The following is a 25,835-nucleotide window of genomic DNA, read 5'->3' as shown; positions in this document are numbered from 1 at the left end:
ATATATCTGTATTGTATGTTAATATAAATATGGATGTATGTAAAATATATTCTATATTTAAATATTAAATATATATGTAATATATTTAATATAATATTTAAAATATATTTAATATTTACATATGTTTTATATGTATGTTTTATTTTGCATATAAAATATATTTATACCTATATATATATATATATATTTGTCTATAAAATATGTCCATATAGAGAAATCTGTAGTACACTTAAGCAGGCACATCATACAACTTGGTTGGAAATAGCTCTAAATTTATTTTAATGAAGGCTTTTAAAAATTTTATGATTTTATAAATAATATCTATCAAAAGCTTTCTTTTAAATACTTTTCTAACCAAAATTAAGGAGTATTTAAAAGGATGACCAAAATTAGAGCATTGAAGAAATCTAGCTTATGACTTAATGCCATGTTTGACATTAATATCCTTTAATTGTGGAACTAAGGTAACAGCTATAAAAAGTATCCTTGGAGCATTAAAAAATCATTTTCAATTTATCCAGGGTCAGGCTGGCTATTTAGGATTGGTTTTGGTTTCTAACTTGATAACTGTTATGACAATCTCTTTGTGTTTCTTTTTCTTTCAGATCGTTTTATCTTAGTGAAACTGGCAATTGAACTTTGCTCTAGTTGATGGGCAAAACTGCTCCCAGACAATTCATCCCAATTTCATGCTAGTTGAAAATCTTCAAATGCCATAAGAAATCTTCACAGATTTGCACTTAGCTTTTGGATGGACATTTCTACAATGGAGAGAACTGTGTTATAGCCCTGGTCCAAGGCCGTTACCATCTCATGCTCATAAGACTACGGGGTGGGTGTGGCAGGTTCCAAAGAGAAGGAGCACTCGGCCAGTTTGCAGACACCCTGGACCATGGAAGCTAACAAGCTTTGAAAAGCACAGCTTTGAAGACACTCCATGAGTCTGCATGGCTTTCAAGTGAACTAGCACTTAAGACCTTGTAACAAAATGGACACTGGGGACACAGCTCTAGGACAAAAAGCTACCTCAAGGTCTGGAGAAACTGATACAGCATCAGGTAGATGGAGACAGGAACAATCAGCTGTTATTAAGATGAGCACTTTTGGCAGTCAAGAAGGACAGCGGCAACCACAAATAGATCCTGAGCAAATCGGAGACACAGCGTCCGCACAACTCTTTGGTTCTGGGAAACTGGCCTCACCTAGCGACGTGGCACAGCATGTCACAGAGAAGCAATACCCACCGCCTCGTCCAAGCCCTTACTCATGCCAACATTCACTCTCTTTCCCTCAGCACTCATTGCCACAGGGGGTCATGCACAGCAGCAAGCCACATCAGAGCCTCGAAGGCCCTCCGTGGCTTTTCCCTGGCCCTTTGCCGTCCGTTGCCTCCGAGGACTTATTTTCTTTTCCTATACATGGCCACAGTGGTGGTTACCCCAGAAAAAAGATTTCAAGCCTGAACCCTGCTTATAGCCAATACTCTCAGAAAAGTATCGAACAGTCCGAAGATGCTCACAAGAAAGAGCACAAACCCAAAAAGCCCGGCAAATACATTTGCCCCTACTGCAGCAGGGCGTGTGCCAAACCAAGCGTACTGAAAAAACACATCAGGTCCCATACTGGGGAGCGGCCATATCCATGTATACCTTGTGGTTTCTCTTTCAAGACAAAGAGCAATTTGTATAAGCACAGGAAGTCACATGCCCATGCAATTAAGGCAGGATTAGTCCCTTTCACAGAGTCAGCTGTATCTAAATTGGACCTAGAGGCTGGTTTTATTGACGTAGAAGCAGAAATACATTCAGACGGTGAGCAGAGTACAGACACGGACGAGGAGAGCTCTTTATTTGTTGAGGCTTCTGAGAAAATGAGTCCCGGCCCACCGATCCCGTTGGATATTGCCAGCCGAGGTGGCTATCATGGGTCACTGGAAGAATCACTGGGAGGTCCGATGAAAGTGCCGATTTTGATTATCCCCAAAAGTGGGATCCCTTTACCTAACGAAAGCTCTCAGTATATAGGCTCTGATATGCTACCGAATCCGTCACTAAATGCTAAGCCTGATGATTCTCACACAGTTAAACAGAAACTTGCACTAAGACTGTCAGAGAAAAAAGGACAAGATTCTGAGCCATCTCTCAACCTTCTGAGCCCGCACAGTAAAGGAAGCACTGACTCCGGTTACTTCTCTCGCTCAGAAAGTGCGGAGCAGCAAATAAGCCCTCCAAACACAAATGCAAAGTCTTATGAAGAAATCATATTTGGAAAATACTGTCGGCTTAGTCCCAGAAATACACTCAGTGTTACGACCGCAAGTCAGGAGCGTGCCACAATGGGTAGGAAGGGCATGATGGAATCGTTACCTCACGTAAACACCAGGTTAGAGGTCAAGATGTTTGAAGATCCTGCATCACAGCTGATCCCAAGCAAGGGAGAGATCGACCCCAGTCAAGCAAGCATGCTGAAATCCACGAAATTCAACAGTGAATCCAGACAATCCCAGACTATTCCGTCATCCGTCAGGAACGAAGGAAAGCTTTTTCCTGCAAATTTCCAAGGCAGCAGCCCAATTCTCTTAGAAGCTCCTGTGGACTCTTCACCCCTTATTAGAAGCAACTCGATGCCAACTTCTTCAGCAACTAATCTTAGCATTCCTCCTTCTTTGAGAGGAAGTCACTCATTTGATGAAAGGATGAGCGGCTCCGATGATGTGTTCTATCCGGGGACGGTGGGGATACCCCCTCAGCGCATGTTAAGGAGACAGGCTGCATTTGAGCTGCCCTCAGTACAGGAGGGGCACATGGAGGCAGAACACCATGGCAGGATGTCCAAGAGTGTCACAGGCTTATCCTTGAAGGAAAAGAAATTGATTTCTGGGGACCGCATGGGGTATGACTACGATGTCTGCCGGAAACCCTACAAGAAGTGGGAAGACTCCGAAACACCAAAGCCAAGCTACAGGGACATTTCCTGCTTAAGCTCTTTAAAACACGGGGGTGAGTATTTCATGGATCCCTCGGTGCCATTGCAGGGAGTGCCAACCATGTTTGGAACTACTTGTGAAAATAGAAAACGCCGGAAAGAGAAGAGCGTGGGAGATGAGGAGGACACCCCCATGATCTGCAGCAGCATCATGAGCACGCCCATGGGCATAATGACTTCGGATTACGACCCCAAACTGCCGATGCAGGAAGGCGTAAGAGGTGGATTTGTCATGGCGGGACATGAGAACCCTTCCCATGGTCACTCGGAGCGCTTTGACCCCTGTCGACTCCAACTCCAATCTGGAAGTCCATCTCTTGGGTCCGAGGAGTCGCCCTCAGCCACCGATGCAGATAAGATTTCAGAACTGGCGGGCAGGAAACCTCCTGGAAATGTGATTTCTGTTATTCAGCACACAAACTCGCTGAGCCGCCCCAATTCATTTGAAAGGTCTGAGTCAGCTGAACTGATGGCTAGCGCACAGGACAAGGCCTCTTCACCTTCCGAGACCTGTGACAGTGAGGTTTCAGAAGCCCCGGTGAGTCCAGAGTGGGCTCCACCTGCGGACGGTGCTGACAGCGGGGGGAAGCCGTCCCCTTCCCAGCAGGCCCAGCAGCAGCCCTACCACGCGCAGCCCAGGCTGGTTCGCCAGCACAACATTCAGGTTCCTGAGATTCGAGTGACGGAGGAGCCTGATAAACCAGAGAAGGAGAAAGACGCCCAGAGTAAAGAGCCGGAAAAGCCCGTGGAGGAATTTCAGTGGCCCCAGAGAAGCGAGACCCTTTCCCAGCTCCCAGCTGAGAAGTTGCCACCCAAAAAGAAGCGTTTGCGACTTGCAGACATGGAGCACTCTTCAGGAGAATCCAGCTTTGAATCCACAGGCACGGGCCTCTCCCGCAGCCCCAGTCAGGAAAGCAACTTGTCCCACAGCTCCAGTTTTTCAATGTCTTTCGAAAGAGAGGATGCCATTAAGCTCCCCGCACCTCCTAAGCCAGATGAGTTTGGGAAGCATTCAGAGTTTCTGACCGTCCCTGCTGGGTCGTACTCCTTGTCCGTCCCGGGCCACCACCACCAAAAAGAGATGCGGCGCTGCTCGTCCGAGCAGATGCCTTGCCCTCACCCAACGGAAGTTCCGGAAATCCGGAGCAAATCATTTGATTACGGGAATCTGTCCCACGCTCCGGCGGCAGGGGCATCGGCCGCCACGTTATCCCCGTCGCGGGAGAGGAAGAAATGCTTTCTGGTGCGGCAGGCTTCCTTCAGTGGCTCTCCGGAGATCGCCCAGGGGGAGGCTGGTGCAGATCTGGGTGTAAAGCAGGAGCACATGGAGCACCTGCACGCGGGCCTGAGGGCCGCGTGGCACCCTGCCCCCACCTCCGTGCTGCCTCCCCTCCAGGCAGAGGACCCTGGGAAGCAGATTGTGGGTCCTTGTGCCCAGCTGAGCTCAGGTCCGCTCCACCTGGCCCAGCAACAGATCATGCACATGGACAGTCAGGAATCCCTGAGAAATCCCTTGATACAACCAACATCCTATATTGCAAGCAAGCACTTGTCTGAACAGCCACATTTATTTCCACATCAAGAGACTATTCCGTTTTCTCCAATCCAGAATGCCTTGTTTCAGTTTCAGTATCCTACCGTCTGTATGGTTCATTTACCAGCTCAGCAGCCTCCCTGGTGGCAGGCACATTTCCCACATCCCCTTGTGCAACACCCTCAGAAGAGCTACGGCAAGCCTTCTTTCCAGGCAGAAATCCATCCTAGCTGTCCCTTAGAGCATGTTGCAGAGCACATTGGAAAGAAATCTGCTGAGCACGCACACCCGAAAGAACAAACCTACCCGTGTTATTCAGGAACATCAGGGCTACACTCAAAGAACATTCTTCAGAAGTTCCCGTCAGACCAGAGCACCAAGTCACCTGATACTCCCTCTGAACAGGTTCTTCAAGAAGATTTTGCCTCCGCAAACGCTGGGCCTTTACAGTCCTTACCGGGAACAGTGGTTCCTGTCAGGATCCAGACCCATGTCCCGTCCTACGGGAGTGTCATGTACACGAGCATTTCTCAGATACTTGGGCAAAATAGTCCTGCAATTGTCATATGCAAAGTGGACGAGAATACTACCCAAAGAACACTGGTGACCAACGCGGCCATGCAAGGGATCGGATTCAACATTGCCCAGGTGTTGGGGCAGCACGCAGGCTTAGAAAAATACCCCATTTGGAAAGTACCTCAGACCTTACCCCTTGGCTTAGAATCCTCAATCCCCTTATGTTTACCTTCCACCTCGGACAGCGTGGCCACCCTGGGGGGTAGCAAGCGTATGCTTTCTCCAGCCAGCAGCTTGGAGCTCTTCATGGAAACGAAGCAGCAAAAAAGGGTCAAGGAAGAAAAGATGTATGGACAGATTGTTGAGGAGCTCAGTGCTGTGGAGCTAACCAGCTCAGACATCAAGAAGGATCTGTCCCGCCCACAGAAACCCCAGCTGGTTCGACAAGGTTGTGCTTCTGAGCCAAAGGATGGCTTGCAGTCGGGGTCATCTTCCTTCTCTTCACTGCCCCCTTCCTCATCTCAAGACCATCCATCTGCCAGCCTGTCCATGAGGGAGCCGTTCCCGCCCAACTCCAGGGCACCTCCTCTAGGCCAGAAGTCCAGCGGGCCTTCTGAAAGCAGAGAGTCCTCAGATGAATTAGATATTGATGAGACGGCATCTGATATGAGCATGAGCCCACAGAGTTCCTCATTGCCCCCCGGAGACGGTCAGCTTGAAGAGCACGGAAGGGGCCAGAAGCTGCCTGTCGGCATGCTGGTGCACATGGCCTCTGGCCCAAGCAGGAAGATGGCAAACTCAACTCTTCTCTTCACGGACGTGGCAGATTTCCAGCAGATTCTTCAGTTCCCCAGTCTGCGGACAACAACTACTGTGAGTTGGTGCTTCTTGAATTATACAAAACCCAATTACGTACAACAGGCCACCTTCAAATCCTCAGTTTATGCTTCATGGTGCATTAGTTCCTGTAACCCAAACCCATCAGGATTGAACACCAAGACCACTCTGGCTCTTCTGAGGTCCAAGCAAAAAATCACTGCAGAAATTTATACTCTGGCTGCTATGCACAGACCTGGAACTGGCAAGCTTACATCATCAAGTGCATGGAAGCAGTTTGCTCAGGTAATGAATACCATTTCTAAAAGCACCGTAGTGTGGATTTGATTGCTGAGCAGAATACATAGTGAAGGACAGAAGGTCTAAAACATACAAGGGAAATGGAGGTCAGAGCTGAGGGAACCCTCTGTGACACTGATCTCCCTTTCTCAGTAAGAGAAAAAGCCAGTGGCCAGGCGTGCACTATGTTTTGGGGGAGTCCCTCTTTCGGCCAGCTGCCATGGAATTCTACCACTGGAATCGATTCCTTTGGGTTCTTCTCTCTTCTGGCCTGTGTTAGTGACCTAGCTGGTCATATTCTCTTTTGATATGAAGGATTCATGGGATTGTGACATGTGGACATAGGACATAGAACATTGTGAATGTAGGAATGGACACTGAGTGGAAAGATCAGGAAGGAGGCGGATGGGTGTCAGAACTGAGCTTTGCAAACTTCAGAGGGCTTATTTCCAGTGACAGTACTTTTTACTAAAATTTATTGTCTCTATTTTTCCCTCAAAACTCATTTTTTCCAAGTGATTATCTGGTTTGTTCCTACATGAACAATTAATATGTCAAATTGCAAAAATACTAATATGGGCACTTTGGAATTTTTCCTAAATTATTAATGAAGCAAATAGAGGATTTAAAAATAGTTTTTACTTAATTCAGTTACCATTTCCCTTCAGTTTTTGAAAATATTTCCTTGATTGATAGTGTTTTGTTACTTCAGAATATAGAACATGTTTTCTGGTTTTATTAGTGTTGCATAGATTAAGTGCCAACAGAGGAATATTCTTTTTTTTTTTAACAAAATGTTGAATAATTCTGTAGAAACTGTATTTCTCTGATTTTATCCTTAGTGCCCCTTGTTTTATGTAGCCAGGCCATGGCCTTTTCACATGGAATTTAGGCTAATTTTCAGAGGTCAGAGGAGAGCGGGTATGTGGGCTGCTCCTGTGTCTTAGAGAAAGCGTATGAAATGATTCTCTCTTTTTCCTACAGATGAAACCTGATGCATCCTTTTTATTTGGCAGCAAACTAGAAAGGAAACTAGTTGGAAATATCTTAAAGGAAAGAGGGAAGGGAGATATTCATGGAGATAAAGATATTGGATCCAAACAAACGGAGCCAATCCGAATTAAAATCTTTGAAGGAGGGTAAGGAAATATGTGCATGTGTAAAATATTCAGCTATAAGTCAGAGCAAATGGTCACGAATGTATGCACGGGAAAAAATAGTACCTACTCTGGTTGGGTATAAGGCGGATTCCTTCTCTATTCACATTTCTGAAGTCTGGCTGGCAACAGATAATGAGTTCATGCGCTTGCTTTCAACACTTACTTTCAATGAAAATGTCCCCGTTATATATGGTTTGAACTTCTGCTTCAAATTTCCACGCCTCTCATGCAGTATGAAATCAACTATATTTGTGGCCTCATGATGTCGTCAAGTTTGTTCATGCTTTAATATTATTCTCGTGGGCATTTTGGTATTATTAATGGGTATTTTTATTCTGTGCTAACACAAATGCAATCTTGCACACTCATGTATAATCCTAGGAACTAGTTAATTTGATTGTTCATTTAATTGCTTTTACCAGATATTATTGGGATTTCATCATTTCCATTAGTGTCCTGTTTCTTTTCCAGGATCCAAGCCAGGGTACCACATTGCATTGAGTTGTCATGTTTTCTCTGTCTCTTCTGATTTCTGGCAGTTTCTTTTTCTTTGGGAATTTCCTTTTCTTTTCATTTTATTTTAGAGGGAGAGTGTGTGTGTGAGAGAGAACAGGGGAAAAGGGCAGAAGGAGATGAAGAGAGAATATTAAGCAGCCTCCACACTCAGCACGGGGAGCAATGCGGGGCTTGATCCCACGATAGCAGGATCATGACCTTAGCCGAAATCAAGAGTGGGATGCTCAACCGACTGAGCCACTCAGGTGCCCCTGGGAATTTCTTTTAAGCGTTGAATCCTGAGTTGTAGAAATACAAGTAATAAGGCTCAATGACTTTGATATCTGTACAGTAAAGAAAAATTACTCATATGTGTAATGTCTAGTTTTAGATTTCATTAGAATTGTATTGTATCAGGCTCCTTGGTCACATGGGAGAAAAATCTCAGACTTATGCTATTAAAATTTAAAAACTTTAAAGCATACTAATCACATTAGGGTGATTATGTTGTAACTAGCCTTATCTCTGCAATAGATCTGTAATTTACATGTTTCCATGAGTACAAATTTGTTCCAGTTATAGTTGGAAGACCGAATAATGTTATCTATTTAATTATAAAATGTTGACTCTTTAGTGATATGAAATATCTATTTCCCACATAGATTTACCAGTTTGGAGATGAATTATTAAAATTGTTTTCCTCTTGGTTTCGGCCCCTTTGGATGTCAAGTATTTTCACCACTAAATCCCCCATTGTATGGAGTCTTAAAGTTGGTCTTGATATTTTTTTGACATCCCTCATCTTTTAACACAAATGAAAACAAAACAGATGTTATCTTTCCTCAGAAACTGAGATGTCCTTGTGAATGAATCCACACCCTCATACTCAGTAGTCTTCCTAGTAGTGCACTTGTACTAGATGAGCGATACTTTATACTTTATACTTTGCTTTGGGGAAGTCATCTCTACTAATGAAGGACACAAGTGAAAGAGCGTATATGAACATATTATTGCTGTGGTTTGATGATCCACAAGGACGGTGCCCATATATCATTTCTTCCCCCTTTCATTTCCCTGTGGTATGGGCTACATCCCAGTCATTTCTTAATCTGTGACCCGACTTCTGCCTGGTGGTGACCAGGTGTTCATTCCAAGCAGTGTGTTACTGCCTCTTAGTTTGGTGATTGCAAAGTGATAACTTGAAAAAAGAAGTATAACTGACCACATTTTTAAGTGTATATGTTCTTTATATTACCCAATTCCTAGGTTTAAACATACCTTTTGGGTTTTTTTCAAAATACGTTAATTCTTGTATTAAGTAGAATCTAAGGTCTGTAGACCTGTTGCATGGTAGATATTTTATTTTTACAGATTTTTCAAATATATAGTTTCATTTTGTACTGAATTTGACTGTTTACAGGTTTGGTCAGCTAAGACATTAAAAATAAAATTATAAGGCCCCTGGGTGGCTCAGCCAGTTAAGCGTCCGACTCTTGATCTCAGCTCAGGTCTTGATCTCAGGGTGGTGAGTTCAGGCCCTCATGTTGGCCTCTGCACTGGATATGAAGCTTATTTAAAAAAAATAAAATAACATTATATTACTTGAAGATAAAATGCATTTCCCATCAACCATGATGATGGGCTACACTAAGCTTAAGGTATCCTTCTGTGAAGAAAACTAGCTTTCTATAAAATTTTTTTGTTTTATTCTGTATTTCTTTGGTAATTTTATCTATTTAGGGACAGAGAATAGTGAAATTAAACGGTGAAAGATCTTTTGCATCTTTTCTACTTTGTAACAGAAGACAATGTAAAATGAAACTTAAAGTTCAAGAAAGTTTTGAAGAACAAGTTGAGGTGGGAAGTTCCTTGTGACAGGGGAAAGATTTAATGAAAAAACATACAGAATTGACTATTCATATTTTTGATACTACTTAATTCCCACCTGGATTAGTAGTGACCAAAAAGTAAATAATGTTAACACTGAATAGCATCCATAAAAGAGTTAGTATTTAAATATGTGGGTGGATTTTCTCTGTTAAAAATCCTTCACTGGATTGGATGAATGAAGTTGAATTTTCATTTCTGAAAATACCGAAGTGTGCAATACTCCTAGAATGTAAAAACAAACAAACAAACAAACAAACAAGAAACCCTATAAATCTAGTGCCTTTAAGTAAATCCACAGTGAATTAGGGCATTTTATATGTCAGTCTACATTTTGGAATTATAAAATGAGCCCCTTGAAAAGAATATCTTTCCAAGAATGACATTAGACCCATAATTCTAGCCTCGCTTTGATTTAAAAGATAATGATATTCACTGAATTATTCAGTAGAATGTTACTGTACTCTATGATTGATCCTGTTTCATTGTAGTCTGAACAAAATATGATAGTTGAGCCCTGGGTAGGTTTCTTCCATGGATTATCACAGTGAATACTTAAGATTTTGTTCATCTAATTGATTTGACTAAACTAGCTGACCTCAGACATCCTTTCAAACCTCTCTATTAAATTCTTCTGCAAACAAATGCAAATTTGGTTGAAAAATAGAATCTCTAGTTTTTATTATGTAACATAACAGTACCTACCAGAAGCTACTTGAAATTTGGACTCCACTTTAGTGCAAATTCATGGTCCTTGGGAAAGAGCGGATCAAATCTGTAGACAACAGTTGGTGAGCTCAGCTCAGCCCGTGTAAGCTAGAAATTTGGGAGGTGCTCTCATGCCAGGATTGTAAAAATAGAGCAAAAACTTGCAATGAAGAATTCTATTATCGGCTTTACTTATTTTAGCATATTTACAGGCATGTGTGTGTGTGTGTCTGTTCTGCTTGCACGTCTTAGACGATGTAATGTTAACGGATGATATATGATGATTTGAATATGTTGGTATAACTTTTTGGATATTTCTTGTGTGGAGGCTGTACTAGAATCCAAAAGTAGTAAGGCACAACTCTGAAACTCTCTGAGGCTTATGGAAGTCCATTGGAATTGAACATCTATATCCCAAGTCCACATGTCTTAATAGGGGGACCCATTCCATTTTGAACACCATGTAGAAAATTACATTTTGCTTACAGTGCCAAATGTGTCATCTGGTTCTTTCAGGAATTTACTGCGTAAACTTCTCAGGTTTCATAGAAGTAGGGTTGAATAATTGTTTGTAAAAGACCCTCATAATAATTTGCCTCTCAAAAGATTTGCTTCTGGTTTGATACATAAACCAGTAAAGTATTTGAAAACACACTGCATTCCCTTTTTCTAAACAGGTATAAGTCAAATGAAGATTATGTATATGTCAGAGGACGTGGACGTGGAAAGTACATTTGTGAAGAATGTGGGATTCGCTGTAAGAAGCCAAGCATGCTCAAAAAGCATATCCGCACTCACACTGATGTCCGGCCATATGTATGCAAGTTATGTAACTTTGCTTTCAAAACGAAAGGTACAATTATCATCTTTTTAGATGAGGACATACTTTTCTTATGGTTTCTTTGGATTCTAAATACCATTTTATAACTGTTATTGACAGTAAGATGGTTTTGTGAGTGAAATGTATTTCCTCCCTTATGTAAGTAATCAAAGGATACACATGAAACAGCAAGGCTTCTTTTATGACTTGAGTAAGAGCTGTAGACTTAGTGCCAGGCAAGTTGTTTCCGAAGGAAGTGGCTAAGAATTGCCCAGATTGTTATTGCTATTACTTCATGTTAGAAATGTTGTGCGATCGAGATAATCTTTGCACCAGTATTGAAATACCACAGGGAGAGAATCCATGCAGTGGCATTAGAAAAGCAAGGCAGCAGCTGGGAAGAAAACATGTGCCCATGGTCAGTTTCAAGATTATGAATAATGTAGAGACCCACAGACTCCCAGGTGGGCCCCTCCATCCACGGTTGCATTAATTATGCATAGAAATTTGATAGCTTGTGTTCCGTGTATTTATCAGCACAGAGACAATTTCTTACTCTCAGGCCGCAACTGTGAATTTCATAATATCAGGACTTGCCCTTAAAATGATATTCTTTCTTTTAAAAGAAAAACCTGGGTTTTTTTTTACAGGTAGGTGTGTATGAAAATATACAAGAAGGTTGTTTTGATTATAGTTTCTTCATTTTATAAAATCAAGGAAACGTTCTTGATCCCAGTGTTCTCAGATTACAGAAGTAACGAATTAGAGGGGGTTTGACTTTTGGAGAAGTACGTCTTACTGCTTGCTGCAGAAGTACTTTAGCTATCATGGATTTTTACCCCCTCATTAAGCTCGTATGATTTCCTATGTTTTAACTTTAAATTTGCATACCAGTTACTCTGCTCCACTCCCCATCAAGAAAAATAATAATCAAATAAAATAATCTTTGGTAGGGAAATATGTACCAATTTTCTCCTATAGCCCAAATCCTAAATTGTCTCGTTGGTTTCTCAGAAGTATAAATGTGTAGACTCCCAACATACCTGTTTCTTCTTTACTAAAAAGGTATCTGTAATACAGGGATGCTTTCTTGGAAGGCAGATAAAGGAGGGGGGAGTGTTCATTTGCATTTCAAAAGAGATAAACTTAAGGTCCTTTAAATACCATCCTCCTTTGTACAATCTAGCCTTTTATTTAGAACTTCACTGAGAGACTCCCTAGGACAGAAGAAAATATAAACTTTGGTTCTATAACCTGCAAATCCGCCAGTCATTACAACCGCTTTATCTTCACGGGGTACAGGAGTTTGCTGTGTGAGACGCTGGGTGACGGGAATAGCTGTGTGAGACGCTGGGTGACGTAACACCACATTTCTAGGTTTTTAAAAATCAAATCAAATTTGGCTCTACATCATTGCCATGGAGTTTTAGCAGGAAATCATTTATTCTTGGTCATTATTGGAGTTTCGTTGTCACCCTTCAAGAATGTGTAAATGTCTCAGAATCTTAAAATGAGCAAAATATCCTGGGGAACCCCTCGAATTTTCAGTTGAAGTAACTGTTGTTCCACCCCAAGCCCTGTGAACACAGACCCTCAGTGCTCTCAGAGGACCAGCACCTATGGAAGTCATGCCTGCCCACTCCTTCAAGGGCCCTGCCTAGCCAGTCCCTTCCCCCTCCTTGCTAGAATCCCTTCAGAAGCTCAAGACTTAGGTCAACCAAAGCCAGAGTGGAGTTGTTTCAGAGCCAGATTTCTAACCATTGCAGGATGCTTTTTACCTCAATATCCAGGGTTCTTTGTCTCGCCTGTTTGAAGAATGAAGAGGTAGACACAGAATAAAATGAGCAGCAGGCAAAAGTTTATATAGGTGATCAGAAAGTAATAGCATGAAAGCTCTCTTTGCAGAGAGGGGGCATTCAAAAGTGAATGCGCACGACAATAGGCAAGGGTCCTAGTTTAAAACGTTCTGTTCAGGCCCTCCTTCCCTTCCCCCTTTTTCCTTCTCAGGTTTTACGGTTGTTGGGGTTGTTGGCTGGATAACTCTAAGTGCTGGGTTGTCCATTCCTGATTGGCTCCTTTCCATTGTATGAGGGGTGGTCTCTGGCCATACCATTCCTTGTGGGTCATCGTTTTATGGTCTACTTAAAACTTTTGTCAAATCCCTGAGGGCAACCTGAAGGAGAGTAGGTGGTGTCTGTTACATTCTTAAGAGGGACCTTACACCTGAGGGGCTTTGCTATGGTCAGACCCTCCCAACATTGTTCCAAAATATGTGTTTTTCCCCACCCTAGGACCTCAGGTCCTAATCTTTCCCTCTCTGCCTATTTTATCCTATCTTTTCCCATCATATAACTCCAAACCTACCCTGAAGATGAGAGCCCAAAGCCTGACTGCCTATTGAAGTGGAGAAAAGAGAGAAAAATAGAGGAGAAACACATATCAAGATCTAAATAAATGATCTTGACAACCTAACACCCAGCCACATACACAGATTACATGTACCCTTGCAGAAACAGATGATTTCCATTAATTTATATATTCATTATATATATAAATTATATATATTCAGATATATTCATTAATTTATAGATTTAGGAATTCTTGATGATCTGTCTATAAAAATGTTGGCGATCAGTGTGCCCGGGTGGCTCAGTCGGTTAAGCGTCCGATTTTGGCTCAGGTCATGATCTCGCCATTCATGGGTTTGAGCCCTGTGTTGGGCTCTGTGGTGACAGCTCGGAGCCTGGAGCCTGCTTCAGAATCTGTCTCCCTCTCTCTCTGCCCCTCCCCCATTCGCGCTCTGTCTCTGTCTCTCAAAAATAAATAAATAAATATATAAATATGTCTGAGATCTTTAAAATATTTTTAGACAATTAATAGCAGTAGGGGCCTGGAAATATTTTTATGTTTGGAGTTACCAAAATAGCATGTAAAATTCAGAGGTATATAAGCAATAAGTAAAATACTAAGTAAATAAAGTAATATAAGTAAAATAATAAACAACAGTGTCCTGGCTAGAATTGTGGCTCATATATCACATTACTGATAGGCTAAACAACTCTACAAGGGAACAAACTATTTTTGCAGGCTAAGAGTTTCCACTTAGATTCAGTAAGCCTATTCTTAAAAATAAAGCATTTACTGGTACATTGTTACAGCATCATGAAAGGGCACAGATAATAATATGGCACTTACAATTGAACTGGTTCCTGCGTGTCTTTGGATAAGTTATATACATGACATGGACTGAGATAGGTAGATAGATAGATAGATATAAAGATAAAGATAGAGATACACATATAATTTCATAGAACCTAGGTCAAAGGTTGACAGAAAACCTTTCTTTTTCCTTAAAACAATGGGAGTTTCAAGATAAATAGGGAATATTGTAGAACTTTAGAAACTGCTGTCGTGAAGTTTGCTAACGTATACCAGACAGATAGATGCTAAACACTGAGTATAATGTTCCCTATAAGTAGTTAGCTAAGTTATTTGTATGGATCTTTGAATATGTCTACAAGGTTGGCTTTCAGATAAGGTTGCATAATTTTTTCTTCTGACCAGTGAGAAGCCTGGGAGGCTGATCCAAATCTGATCACTGCCAAAAGTCTGGGGTCCAGGATGTGTTGATAAGAATGTTTGATCTGAACTTTCTCTAAGATGTGTGACCCGGCTTATGTCACCGTGTTTGTATGGAAGCCTAGGAGGCTGGCCCATTTGAGCCTAAGATATTAGATCTCTTCTCAGTCAGGAAAGTCTGGGATTCCCAGTCTTGGCTGGGAGCCTACTCTTGAAAAGGTATGACCCTATGCTACAAGTCCTCTGGAATGAGGGAGACTTGAGATTAGGCCAAAGTTCTGAGTGGTTGATATGTTCAGGAACCAGATAGTTCCTCCTAAGTTCAGGACAAAGGGTGGTGGGTAGACACAAATCTATGCTATTTCAAATTAGTTCATTTCTAATTTGGGAACAATCATCACCTTCTTGTCATCAAGTAATTCCTCCTTTTTTGCCTGTGTTTTCTAGGAAACCTAACGAAGCATATGAAATCTAAAGCGCACATGAAGAAATGCTTGGAGTTGGGAGTTTCAATGACATCAGTGGATGATACAGAAACCGAAGAAGCAGGTACTTCAAAATTTAGTTGACTGACCTCTTCACTCTGCACACTGGAGCTTTGTGCCTGGGGTGGCAAAACAAGTTTTGATATTTAAGAAAAAATGATCCCATTGCATTTTATTAAATATGAACTAGAGAAAGGAATCTGACATGCTGAATTGCTTACAACATACCGAGAAGAAATAAATCCATTTCAGTTCTGACTGAAAGGGATAAAAAGGCCTCACTATAAAAACACTTCTGTCCAAAACCGTAAAGCAAATCTAATTATACTTGCATTGTGACAGGGATTTAGATTTTATGAAACTTTGGGGAAACTTGAAAAGCAATTTAATGTATTATTATTCCTATCAAGAGGAAAAGAAATCCATCATTAATCTGAATAGAAAACCTGAGGTCAGTCAGGATTCCTGAGATATATCACTTTTATGTAAGTTTATATCCACAGAGACAGGTCTTCACTTTCTTTTTCTTCCAGCCTCATCAGTAGCAGCATTATCCATCCCCATTTGTTGAGGGTTTTCTGTGGGCTGTGTGACATCTGAGATATAAGGTGTCACTCTAGAGTTCTTTTGTTGGGTGGGGATGAGTCGGATTAGTTACTAAAAGACAAGAACCCGTGTAAGGTCTCCCACCCAGATGAGTCCCCAGTGAGTATTAAAGGAGTTCAGAGACAGAACCGTCTCTTGGGGCTGCAGGGTTGGAGGAAAGCTTTTGGAAAGAGATGGGGTCCAAATTAACCCCTAATCTTGACATTTGAACCTTGATCTCCACTATCTGTTCAATTGTTTCAGAAACTATGGAAGATTTGCACAAAGCAGCTGAGAAGCATAGCATGTCCAGCATTTCAACTGATCATCAGTTCTCAGATGCTGAAGAATCGGATGGTGAGGATGGAGATGATAATGACGATGATGATGAAGATGATGATGACTTCGATGATCAGGGAGATTTGACACCAAAAACAAGATCAAGAAGCACCAGTCCTCAGCCTCCTAGATTCTCATCCTTGCCTGTGAATGTTGGCGCCGTGCCACATGGAGTTCCTTCAGAGAGTTCCCTGGGGCATTCTTCATTGATCAGCTATTTGGTCACTTTGCCAAGTATTCAGGTTACTCAGCTGATGACGCCAAGTGACTCATGTGAAGATACTCAGATGACAGAATACCAGAGGTTATTCCAGAGCAAAAGTACAGACTCAGAACCGGACAAAGACAGGTTAGACATACCTAGTTGTGTGGATGAAGAGTACATGTTGTCTTCAGAGCCCAGCTCCTCTCCGAGGGACTTCTCACCCTCAAGCCACCATTCCTCACCAGGATATGACTCTTCACCCCGTCGAGAGAATTCACCAAAGAGGTATCTGATACCCAAAGGAGATGTATCACCCAGAAGACATTTATCACCTAGGAGAGATCTGTCACCCATGAGACACCTTTCACCAAGAAAGGAAGCTGCATTGAGAAGAGAAATGTCACAGAGAGATGTTTCACCAAGAAGGCATCTGTCCCCAAGGAGGCCGGTGTCACCTGGGAAAGATATCACGACAAGAAGAGACCTCTCTCCCAGAAGAGAACGAAGATACATGACCACCATAAGAGCGCCATCTCCCAGAAGGGCTTTATACCATAACCCACCATTGTCCATGGGGCAGTATTTGCAAGCAGAACCAATTGTATTGGGGCCTCCTGTAAGTATGATTAGCTTTCTCTTTCTCACGTCTAAAGCCAAAGCATATTGGAGCCTCTTGATAATACACTAGTGTGAAATTTGCTATAACATGGGTGTCTCTCATGGGGAGTGGTGAACTTGGTTACTGAAAACAACAGGAAGACATTTTCTCACATGCTGTTGTCGCTAACATGGCTGTGACATTACCCCAAGTGTAGTAATGCATCAGAGCAGTAGTGTGTTTCCAACAGGGAATAGGTGAGGCTTTTCTAAATGCTTTCTAAGCTTAACTGATTACGGGCATGAGTTGAAACCTTTACACGAGTAGGAAAGGTGAAGTCTTTGGAATGACATGGCTACATAGACACATACTCTCAAGGCCATTTGGGTGTCAGTTATAGAACTTTGCCGAGCAAGGGTCAGCCATTAGCGTTGGCTTTCGATACTTTTTTTTTTTTTTTCTTAAATAAACTCATCACCTTGCCCACAGTGAGTGGACATGTGAAGCTGGTGAGTGACTGGGAGAGGAGAAAGTGACCTCCTTGGTGTATTGTAAGTCAAAGGCATGAACCTATCTGCTTTTCTTGCCATTACTACTACCTTCTGCTACCAAATGCACTTGCTCAGTGAGATGGTGAACCCAAAGTTAAGAGAGCCCAGGGAGAAAGTTTCAGAGAGTTCTATGGTATGCGCTCATTATAAGTTTAAATAACAATAGTAACAATCATGGGTTAAATTTAGGTAGTAGGTCTAATGCAAATCCATAAAAAAGCATCTGTCCTGCCCCATTCCGTGCCCTGGCAGACCTTGATGTTTCTCAGTTTGTATGGGATTTTTTTTTAAATGAATGAAGCAGACACTCAGCATAGACAGATGAATGATACCTTTTGAATTTCTAAGCTTTAAATGTATTTTTGTTTTCTGGTCTCTACTTTTTGCTGTTCTCTCTTTGCTCAAGGGTTTCTATTGTGCGGCTCAGCACTGTCCTGCCAGCCAAAGGCACTATCCCCTTCCAGCTCTGTCTTCTCACTGCCCTGGCGGCCAGGTTCTTCCCTCTCGTTGCCTTTTTGCCACCTTGAGTCATGAGCTTAGGTTATCATTTTTAAACTTCAGGAAAGGTCCCTGCTGCAATGCACTCCCCTTCCTCCGACACCCTCTTTTCACAACTGGATACCAACTTAATCTCTATGGTGCAAGTACTGCAGAAACACACATGCGATCAAGACGTAATTTATTTACCAAGATAATGAATTAGCAAGCTAAGAAAAAAAGGTGCATTTCCACAGGTTTTTGTGTCTTGGTGGGGTGTTAAGTAGAAAAGAGGGAGCTTCTAAAGTCAATGCCACTGTGGCATAAAGAGTCATAGATTCACAAATCTGACACATGCCAGGATATCACATGGGGTATAAAATGCTTTCTCTGGTATAGAGCAACGATGTTGGCAGAGCATATACGATGAGACTCTCCTGTACTGGCCTTGGCCAGGTGGACTGAGACTAGGGTATTTGTGAAAATTTGGGGCACGCTTAGTCAACTGTAGTGCCAAAAATATAAGCCTTTAGTGTCAACACACCATGGTTATTAAAAACTAATAGCAACTAACTCAGTCAACCCGGGCAAAGGAATTGAAGGGAGTGGACTAAGAAAGTTCATCTAAATTTTGGACATATGACCAGAAAGTTAGGAGGAGACTGGTTTTATTAGTCATTGAGTTTGCAACCAATTGTTTTTTTATACTGATTCATCTGGATATTCAGTACAAATATTCAACTTTACCATTTATGAAGGCCTCTATTACTCAGCTCAATTATCTTTAGAGCATTTATGGCCTGCTGCTTTGTTCACGTGATACGAGGGACTAGATCAGGGAACGCTCTCTGAAGAAGGGGCAGTTGGTCCAAAGCACTTCCCATTTAATGTTTTATCACACCATTTTTGAAGGGCAGAGGAAGATGTTTATCTTTTAGTGCTGTGTGAACAAGATTTTTGTTGCCAGGGCAAAACAGAATTGATGATAGTATGAGAAGTGGCAATCTTCTGGTTGCTCTATTGAATGAGAGCTGCACCTTGTCTGAATAATGTTGAAAATACTAAATTAGAGTAGCCCTAAAAACAAACGGTTTTCATGGAAATTCTCTTAGAAATACCTTGTCTTGTTGCTTAACATTGGCCAAGAACTAATAGGTCAGTGACTGAGGCATGAAAGGATCTTCTAGTCCAGCACGGCACACTCATCCTGTGGTTCAGTTTGGAGTGGGAGTACCTAGCGAGCAGGTTTGTAGGCGATGAAACTCCCTCATTGGAATCCTACTTCCCTGCTGTTTCTGCCCTTATGTTCTCAGTTTAATTTTAATATAGATAGATAGATAGATAGATGGATAGATGATAGAAAAGGAAGAAATGGAGGAAGGAAAGGAGGAAGGAAGAGGAAAAGAAAAGAAATGAAACAAAAAGAAAAGAAAGGAAAAAAGAAAAGAAAAGGAAGGGAGAGAGGGAGGAAGGAAAGAAAAAAGAAAGAAGTGGGAAAGAAAGGGAGGAAGAAAAGAGAAGAAAAGAAAAGAAAAGAAAAGAAAAGAAAAGAAAAGAAAAGAAAAGAAAAGAAAAGCAGTGAAAAGGGAGGGAAGGTAAGAGTCTTTCTCATCAGCAAATATTTTTGAAGGTCGAATATGTGTGGCTCAAGGACAATGATGAAAAATTGTTATGGTTTCTGGCCTCATCTTTTTTAAACAAAAAATTTCCTATTCCATTTTTAAAGTTTAAGTAGATAAATTAGCAACGAAGAGAAAGGAAGATGTGTCCTAGTTTCCAGTATGTAGTATAGAAGAACACTGTGCCTGGTCACAGAGTCGACATTCAGTCCTGTCCCTTGCTATCTGCGTGATCTTGATCGAGTCACTTAACCTCTCGGCCACAGTTTCTTGATCTGCTTGTGGCAGCAGGGAGGCGGGCCAAGCAGATTTCCGTCCTTGAAAGAATTTGCCATTCAGCTGTGCGGAATGCTGTGAACTGACAGCCTCCTGCTGTTCCTGCCATCAGGACAGGCCTCAGTTTTCAAACTGAGGCTATACTCTCCCCTGCAGCCCCCAGCCAGTGACAGCCTGGATCAGTCCCAGCTGAGCACCTGCTTCGTCTCCTCTCTACCTTCACACGTGCATCAGCTCCCCTGCCTCCTCCTCCCCGCACTGAACTACTTGCACTCCTACCTCCTTCTTTGCGTTTGCTTCCAGAGCACCTCCTGACACTCTTGAAAAGATGAGGGGTAACAGAGCTGGGACAGGGAATACATATATGTATGCATAATACAACCCACACGGGTTCGTTATTCCCATTTCCAAATCAAGGTGTTTCTCACCAAGATTGAAGTAAGATGAGAGTTTGTTCACCATATCACGATGATAAGGTTCAGATTACAAAATAAGGCTGCAAATAAGGTGGAGAAGTCTTACTGAGAGCTTCTTTGGAGGGTGAAACAGGGGCGAATGCGGGGACAGAAGCTGTGTGGCGAGGCCTGGTAACGTTTAGAGCAGTGCAAGTAGTGACATGGTAAAAATTCTACTTCCAGGCGGACTTCTGTGGTTGTAATCATTAATTGCTGGTCAGTAAAGATCTGAGTCTTTGGGGATTGAGGTTCATTTGATTATCTTCCAAGATTATTATTCTAAGTATCCCAGCTCTTCCACCGTAATTGGTGTTTGTTGTAGGAAATACGCCATTTTCTAGATTAGAGCAAAGGTGAGAGGGATTTATTGTTGTTGTTGTTGCTGTTGTAGCAGCATTTAAATAAGTCTCATACTGTAAAATTCTCACCTTCTCACACCTAACTTGTGGGGTTCTTGTGATTATAGGATGGATGATTTCATTTCTTCCTCTACACTTCCAGGACAATTCATTTGTTTCTAGCTTGAATAAGGCATAGCCCCAAACAGGGGAAGGGCCTAGCATGGCACAGAGTGACAGAGATAATGCATAATTTATAGTTCCCAGGCTGGTCTCACAGTCTAAATAGAACTGGATGAATCATTAATGGTATAGAGCATACCTTGAGCTTGAGAAACATCCTTGAAATGAATTAGAACTTTTTTTTTTTTCTCTCTCTCTCCTGGATTTCTACCATGCTTGACAGGTTTATATTTATCTGATTTTAAGTTCCCCCAAAAATAAAATAAACTGAGTACCTTTTAAAGATGCCAGTCCATTGAAAGGGTGAATCTCAGAAATTGAAACCTGATAAGCTCTTGCAAGCCTGATAATCTCGTAGTCAAACGGTGTTTCACTACAGAAGCAATTACAGAAAATAAGTTCTCTTTCAGGACTGGGACCGTGAAATCTGGAATTCTGGCCCCCAGTTGTCAGTGTCCTAATTCATTAATTGCCAAGAAGATATTTAAATGAAAATAATAACATAAAAAGAAGATATTAACGCCTAATAATCTTTGGTTCCCAACGGTGTAGTCGAATATGAGTTGTAAATGCTTGACACATTTAATATTAACTACTTTGATGGATAGTTACCTTACAGAAACTGGCCCTGATTTATCACTTGATAGAGGAGCTGGTCTTCCTTCCAGCTAGGGTGCCTCTTGAGAAGGAATTTATTCCTTTAAACCAATGTCTTGCACATTGTAGGAACCAGTTTGTCTATCACCACTATCTTATCATCTGCTCTGTGGAAATTAAAAAAAAAAAAAAGGCAGTTTTCAGCCTTGTCATTCCAGTTATACTCATCAACACTTAAAAAAATATTAAAAATCTTCCCAGTATATAAACAGATGGCAATCTTTTTACTTCCTTTTGAATTTAAAAACCTACTATTAGTGTTTTTTGCTCAGCAAACTTTTTCTGGTAATTATCCATTATTTTCTTTTTATAAAAAGCAAAACAAACAAACAAACAAACCAGAACTGAAATGTGTCTCTGTACCTAGTGGAAAACACACTGCATGTTTTATCATATTTAGAATCAAAAGTAAATTGGGGTGCCTGGGTGGCTCAATTGGTGAAGCATCTCACTCCTGATTTCTGCTCAGGTCATGTTCGAGTCCCGCATCAGGCTCTGCACGGACGGTGCGGAGCCTGCTTGGGATTCTCTCCCTCTGTCTCTGTTCCTTCCCTGCTTGTTCTCTCTCTCTCTCTCTCTCTCTCTCTCTCTCTCTCTCTCTCTCCAAATACATAAATAAACTTAAAAAAAAAAAAAGTAACTTTTCACAGACCAACAACTTCATTCCAGGATTCTAAAAGACAACTGAGTGGTCTCTTGTATCATAAAAAGTGAAAAATCAATAAAGGGATGAGGGAGTTTTAAAATGTTCTGAATGAGTGAGTGAGTGAGTGATAACTGTGTGAATGAGATAACTTGATGTAAGCATGAAGAGTATTGGGTCCTAAACGTCGTACTCTCTGCTTCCTCGCACAGAATTTAAGAAGAGGGTTACCTCAGGTTCCTTACTTCAGTCTCTATGGAGACCAAGAAGGTGCTTATGAACATCCAGGCTCCAGCCTTTTCCCTGAGGGTCCTAATGACTATGTCTTCAGTCATCTTCCGCTCCACTCTCAGCAACAAGTGAGAGCTCCTATCCCCATGGTGCCAGTTGGTGGGATCCAAATGGTTCACTCCATGCCGCCGGCCCTTTCCGGTTTACATCCTCCACCCACATTGCCTCTGCCAATGGAGGGCTCTGAGGAGAAGAAAGGAGCTTCCGGGGAATCCTTCCCTAAGGATCCCTATGTCCTTTGTAAGCAGTACGAGAAAAGATCGCCTCACGTTTTGCAGTCATCTGGTCCACCTAGCACACCCTCTTCTCCTCGGCTATTGATGAAACAGAGCACTTCGGAAGACAGCCTAAATGCAACAGAGAGGGAACAGGAGGAAAATATACAGACTTGTACAAAAGCCATTGCCTCTCTCCGGATTGCCACAGAAGAGGCCGCTCTGCTTGGGGCAGATCAGCCAGCACGGGTGCAGGAACCCCACCAGAAACCCTTGGAAAGTGCACATGTTAGCATTAGACACTTTAGTGGACCTGAGCCAGGTCAGCCCTGTACCTCAGCCACCCACCCTGACTTGCATGATGGTGAAAAGGACAACTTTGGTACATCACAGACTGCATTAGCTCACTCCACGTTTTACAGCAAGAGTCGTGTGGATGACAAACAGCCGGGCTTTCCCAGCAGCAAAGAGCTACCTTCAAGCACAGAGGGAGGCAATGAGCCTTCATCAGAGAAGAGTCAACTACATTGATCTAAGATGCATGGAGACTTTCATTTCCACATTTTCCCATTTTGTTTTTGGTTTTGTTTTTCTAGAAATAGAGGTAATCAAGTTTATAGCATGCCTGTCTTAAGTTACAGTAGTTTGCTATTATATATACTTTTGTTATATCAAAAGAATTAGGTAAATTAACAAGTCACCATGAGCCTGACCAAAACAAAATTTGAAATTAACCTATTGGGTCTGGTACTTTTAAAACTGTACAGATGTTTGTGCCTTTTCTTTACTTTGCTTATATTCTTATAAGCATTTTTTAGCAGTAATTTGTACATATTTTAGAATTTGTGTATCTGCTTTGTAATAAATGTAATTTCTTTCCTTTTTTGGACACTTGGATCTAAATGATGTAAAGCAAAACAGCATCAATATATATGTGAGGTTGCACTAAAACATATTTTTATATGATTAAAACTGAACAGCTTTTATGTACAGCTCTGATTCTGTAATACTAATATTTATTTACTTTGTTTCATAAATTGTACATTTTTTTCTTAATGTTGTGGATTGCTTTTCTATGTGAAGCATGGGATTTACTGTTGCGTAACTAGAACAAAAATGTATATTGTAAACAAGATATTTAAACTAGAGTATCTTATTCTGCACTTATGCATTAGTTAAAAAAAGAAGATAAAGGATGTATCAGTCAGTTCTTAACTCTTGTACATTTTTTTTGTCTCTTGTTTGCCGGATTGACTATGACTTAAGCGCTGATTGTGATTTTAAACTTATAGTACCGTAAAGCATTAAAGTAAACAATGTGCTATTGTGAGTTTTTTCAAAGCTTTATAAATCAGTTATAAATAATATTAAAAGTATTTGGTCTTATGTGAACATGTTGATCTATATACTCATCTAAAAATATGGGAAAACATTCCGCCCCATGTAAATATGTACAAGTGCATCACTGGTACAATTTTATGTAACTCAGTTGGACACTAGGTTGCCACAGACCTATGCTAGGGTGTCTTTAAAAATTAAAGTGACAAAGCACATGGGACTGTGTAGAGCTTGGTTATCGGCCGGCCCGGTGGCTTGGCAGGCAGTGCTGTGCGCTGCCCGTGGAAAAGACCTGGGCTTACAGATCTCCTTGGTTCTTGCTGCATAAGGTGGTGACCAGAACTAAGGCTGCTCTGGAGGGGATGTGTTTGGACTTGAGGGTTAGGAGTGGACCCGGGGAAGGGGCATGGAGACCTCTCGGCAGCCTTTCCTCTCAGCCGGTCCACATGGTAACAGGGTTGGCATCAGCTTTAGGGGAAGCCACTTCACCCTCTTGAAGAGGGGAAGAGGGTCAGGCTCCTGGCTATCTCAGGGGGAACGGGGACAAGAAGCTTTCCAGGGAAAAGAATTTGTGGGAGGATGATGTCTTTTGTACACAACATTCAGTATGGGCTTTGGTTAGCGTGGAGGTGGGCAGAGCCTTTGTTTGTAGGTCCGGAAGAATGGAAGAAAGGGAGGGGGTACAACAACACGTGTGCATACACGCACATGTGTGTGCATGCACACATACACACACACAATCTGGGTTATCTTTGTGCTATATAGTGGATTATAATTCTGTGAAACCAAGTTTGTATATTGAATTACATTAAGGAGTGTTCTTTAAAAAGAGAAATAAATATACAATTACATGCTTGAGGTGTCTAGTTTTTAATGTGTTGTTTTACATTTTAATTTCTCAATTTTGTTGCTGAAGAAATTTTGATGCCACCAACATACCATCTGTGCTTTTAATTGCTAGGCTTTGCCCATTCTGAGGTATGCTGAGCATGACTGCTTTTCACAAGTGAGAAGACAGTCATTGGCTTCCATATGTCATTCGATTAGGACAGATAGTGGTCACCACGGTGTGAGCTCTAGAAACGCAGTCACCGGATTCTAAGTGTGGGCATGGACAGAATACATTGCATCTGCAAATAGTCATGAATAAATCAGATGATAATTTCCTCTTCTGCCTCCCTCTCAGTATGCATACATATCTGAAATTCCACTGGGGAATTCTCCTTATTTGTGCTGAGATGACTGAAGGCAAAAACCAACTGAAATAAATATACCATAAGATGTCCACAAATCACAGTTCTTTACTACAAAAGAATAGAACCTTTTAATAACGAAAGTGGAAGCTCATTAACGGTCAAAATCTATCAGTAGTTCCAGTATAAAAATCTCAAATTACAGGATTTGCAACTTAACCTGTGTTGTTTTATGAGCCAGAGCGTCTTTTAAAATTACGTTTTATAAAAGTGAATTAAAGGTCAACACAAGCAGCCAGCCTAAAATCAGTCTCTCACTGAGGAAAAAAAAAAACAAACCTGAAATATTGAATTACGTAGGGTGATTTGTGTGCCTTACTGCTCACTGGGGCGTGTGTGTGTGTGTGTGTGTGTGTTTGTGTGAACCCAGGCCAAATGAAATCACTCTTTGTTTCCTCCTTTATCTAATTTATGTCTTGTATTCACTCATTCATAAAACGGTTTTTGAGTGCCTACTATGAACTGGCTACTATGATGGGCTCGGAGGAGGATGAAAGTATTCCTGCCATCAAGGAACTCCAGTAAAA

The 25,835-nt window shown here is 41.6% G+C and overlaps 1 protein-coding gene across 1 annotated transcript in view; it reads left to right on the top strand.

The window, feature by feature from the left end:
- Nucleotides 1–24,911, top strand: part of HIVEP2 (HIVEP zinc finger 2) — a 204,979-nt gene extending 180,068 nt beyond the window's left edge. Inside the window, exons 5-10 of the mRNA XM_043592484.1 lie at nt 606–6,157; nt 7,136–7,290; nt 11,079–11,254; nt 15,248–15,349; nt 16,135–17,030; nt 22,424–24,911. Coding sequence (XP_043448419.1) covers nt 989–6,157; nt 7,136–7,290; nt 11,079–11,254; nt 15,248–15,349; nt 16,135–17,030; nt 22,424–23,248 — 7,323 coding nt within the window. The 5' untranslated portion in view covers nt 606–988 and the 3' untranslated portion in view covers nt 23,249–24,911. The remainder of the gene's footprint in view (nt 1–605; nt 6,158–7,135; nt 7,291–11,078; nt 11,255–15,247; nt 15,350–16,134; nt 17,031–22,423) is intronic.
- Nucleotides 24,912–25,835: the final 924 nt, after the last annotated feature.

Source organism: Prionailurus bengalensis, chromosome B2 (assembly GCF_016509475.1).
Source record: "Prionailurus bengalensis isolate Pbe53 chromosome B2, Fcat_Pben_1.1_paternal_pri, whole genome shotgun sequence".
Taxonomy (NCBI): Eukaryota; Metazoa; Chordata; class Mammalia; order Carnivora; family Felidae; genus Prionailurus; species Prionailurus bengalensis.
The sequence above is the reverse complement of the archived record's forward strand: the minus strand, read 5'-3'. Positions and strand labels throughout refer to the sequence as shown.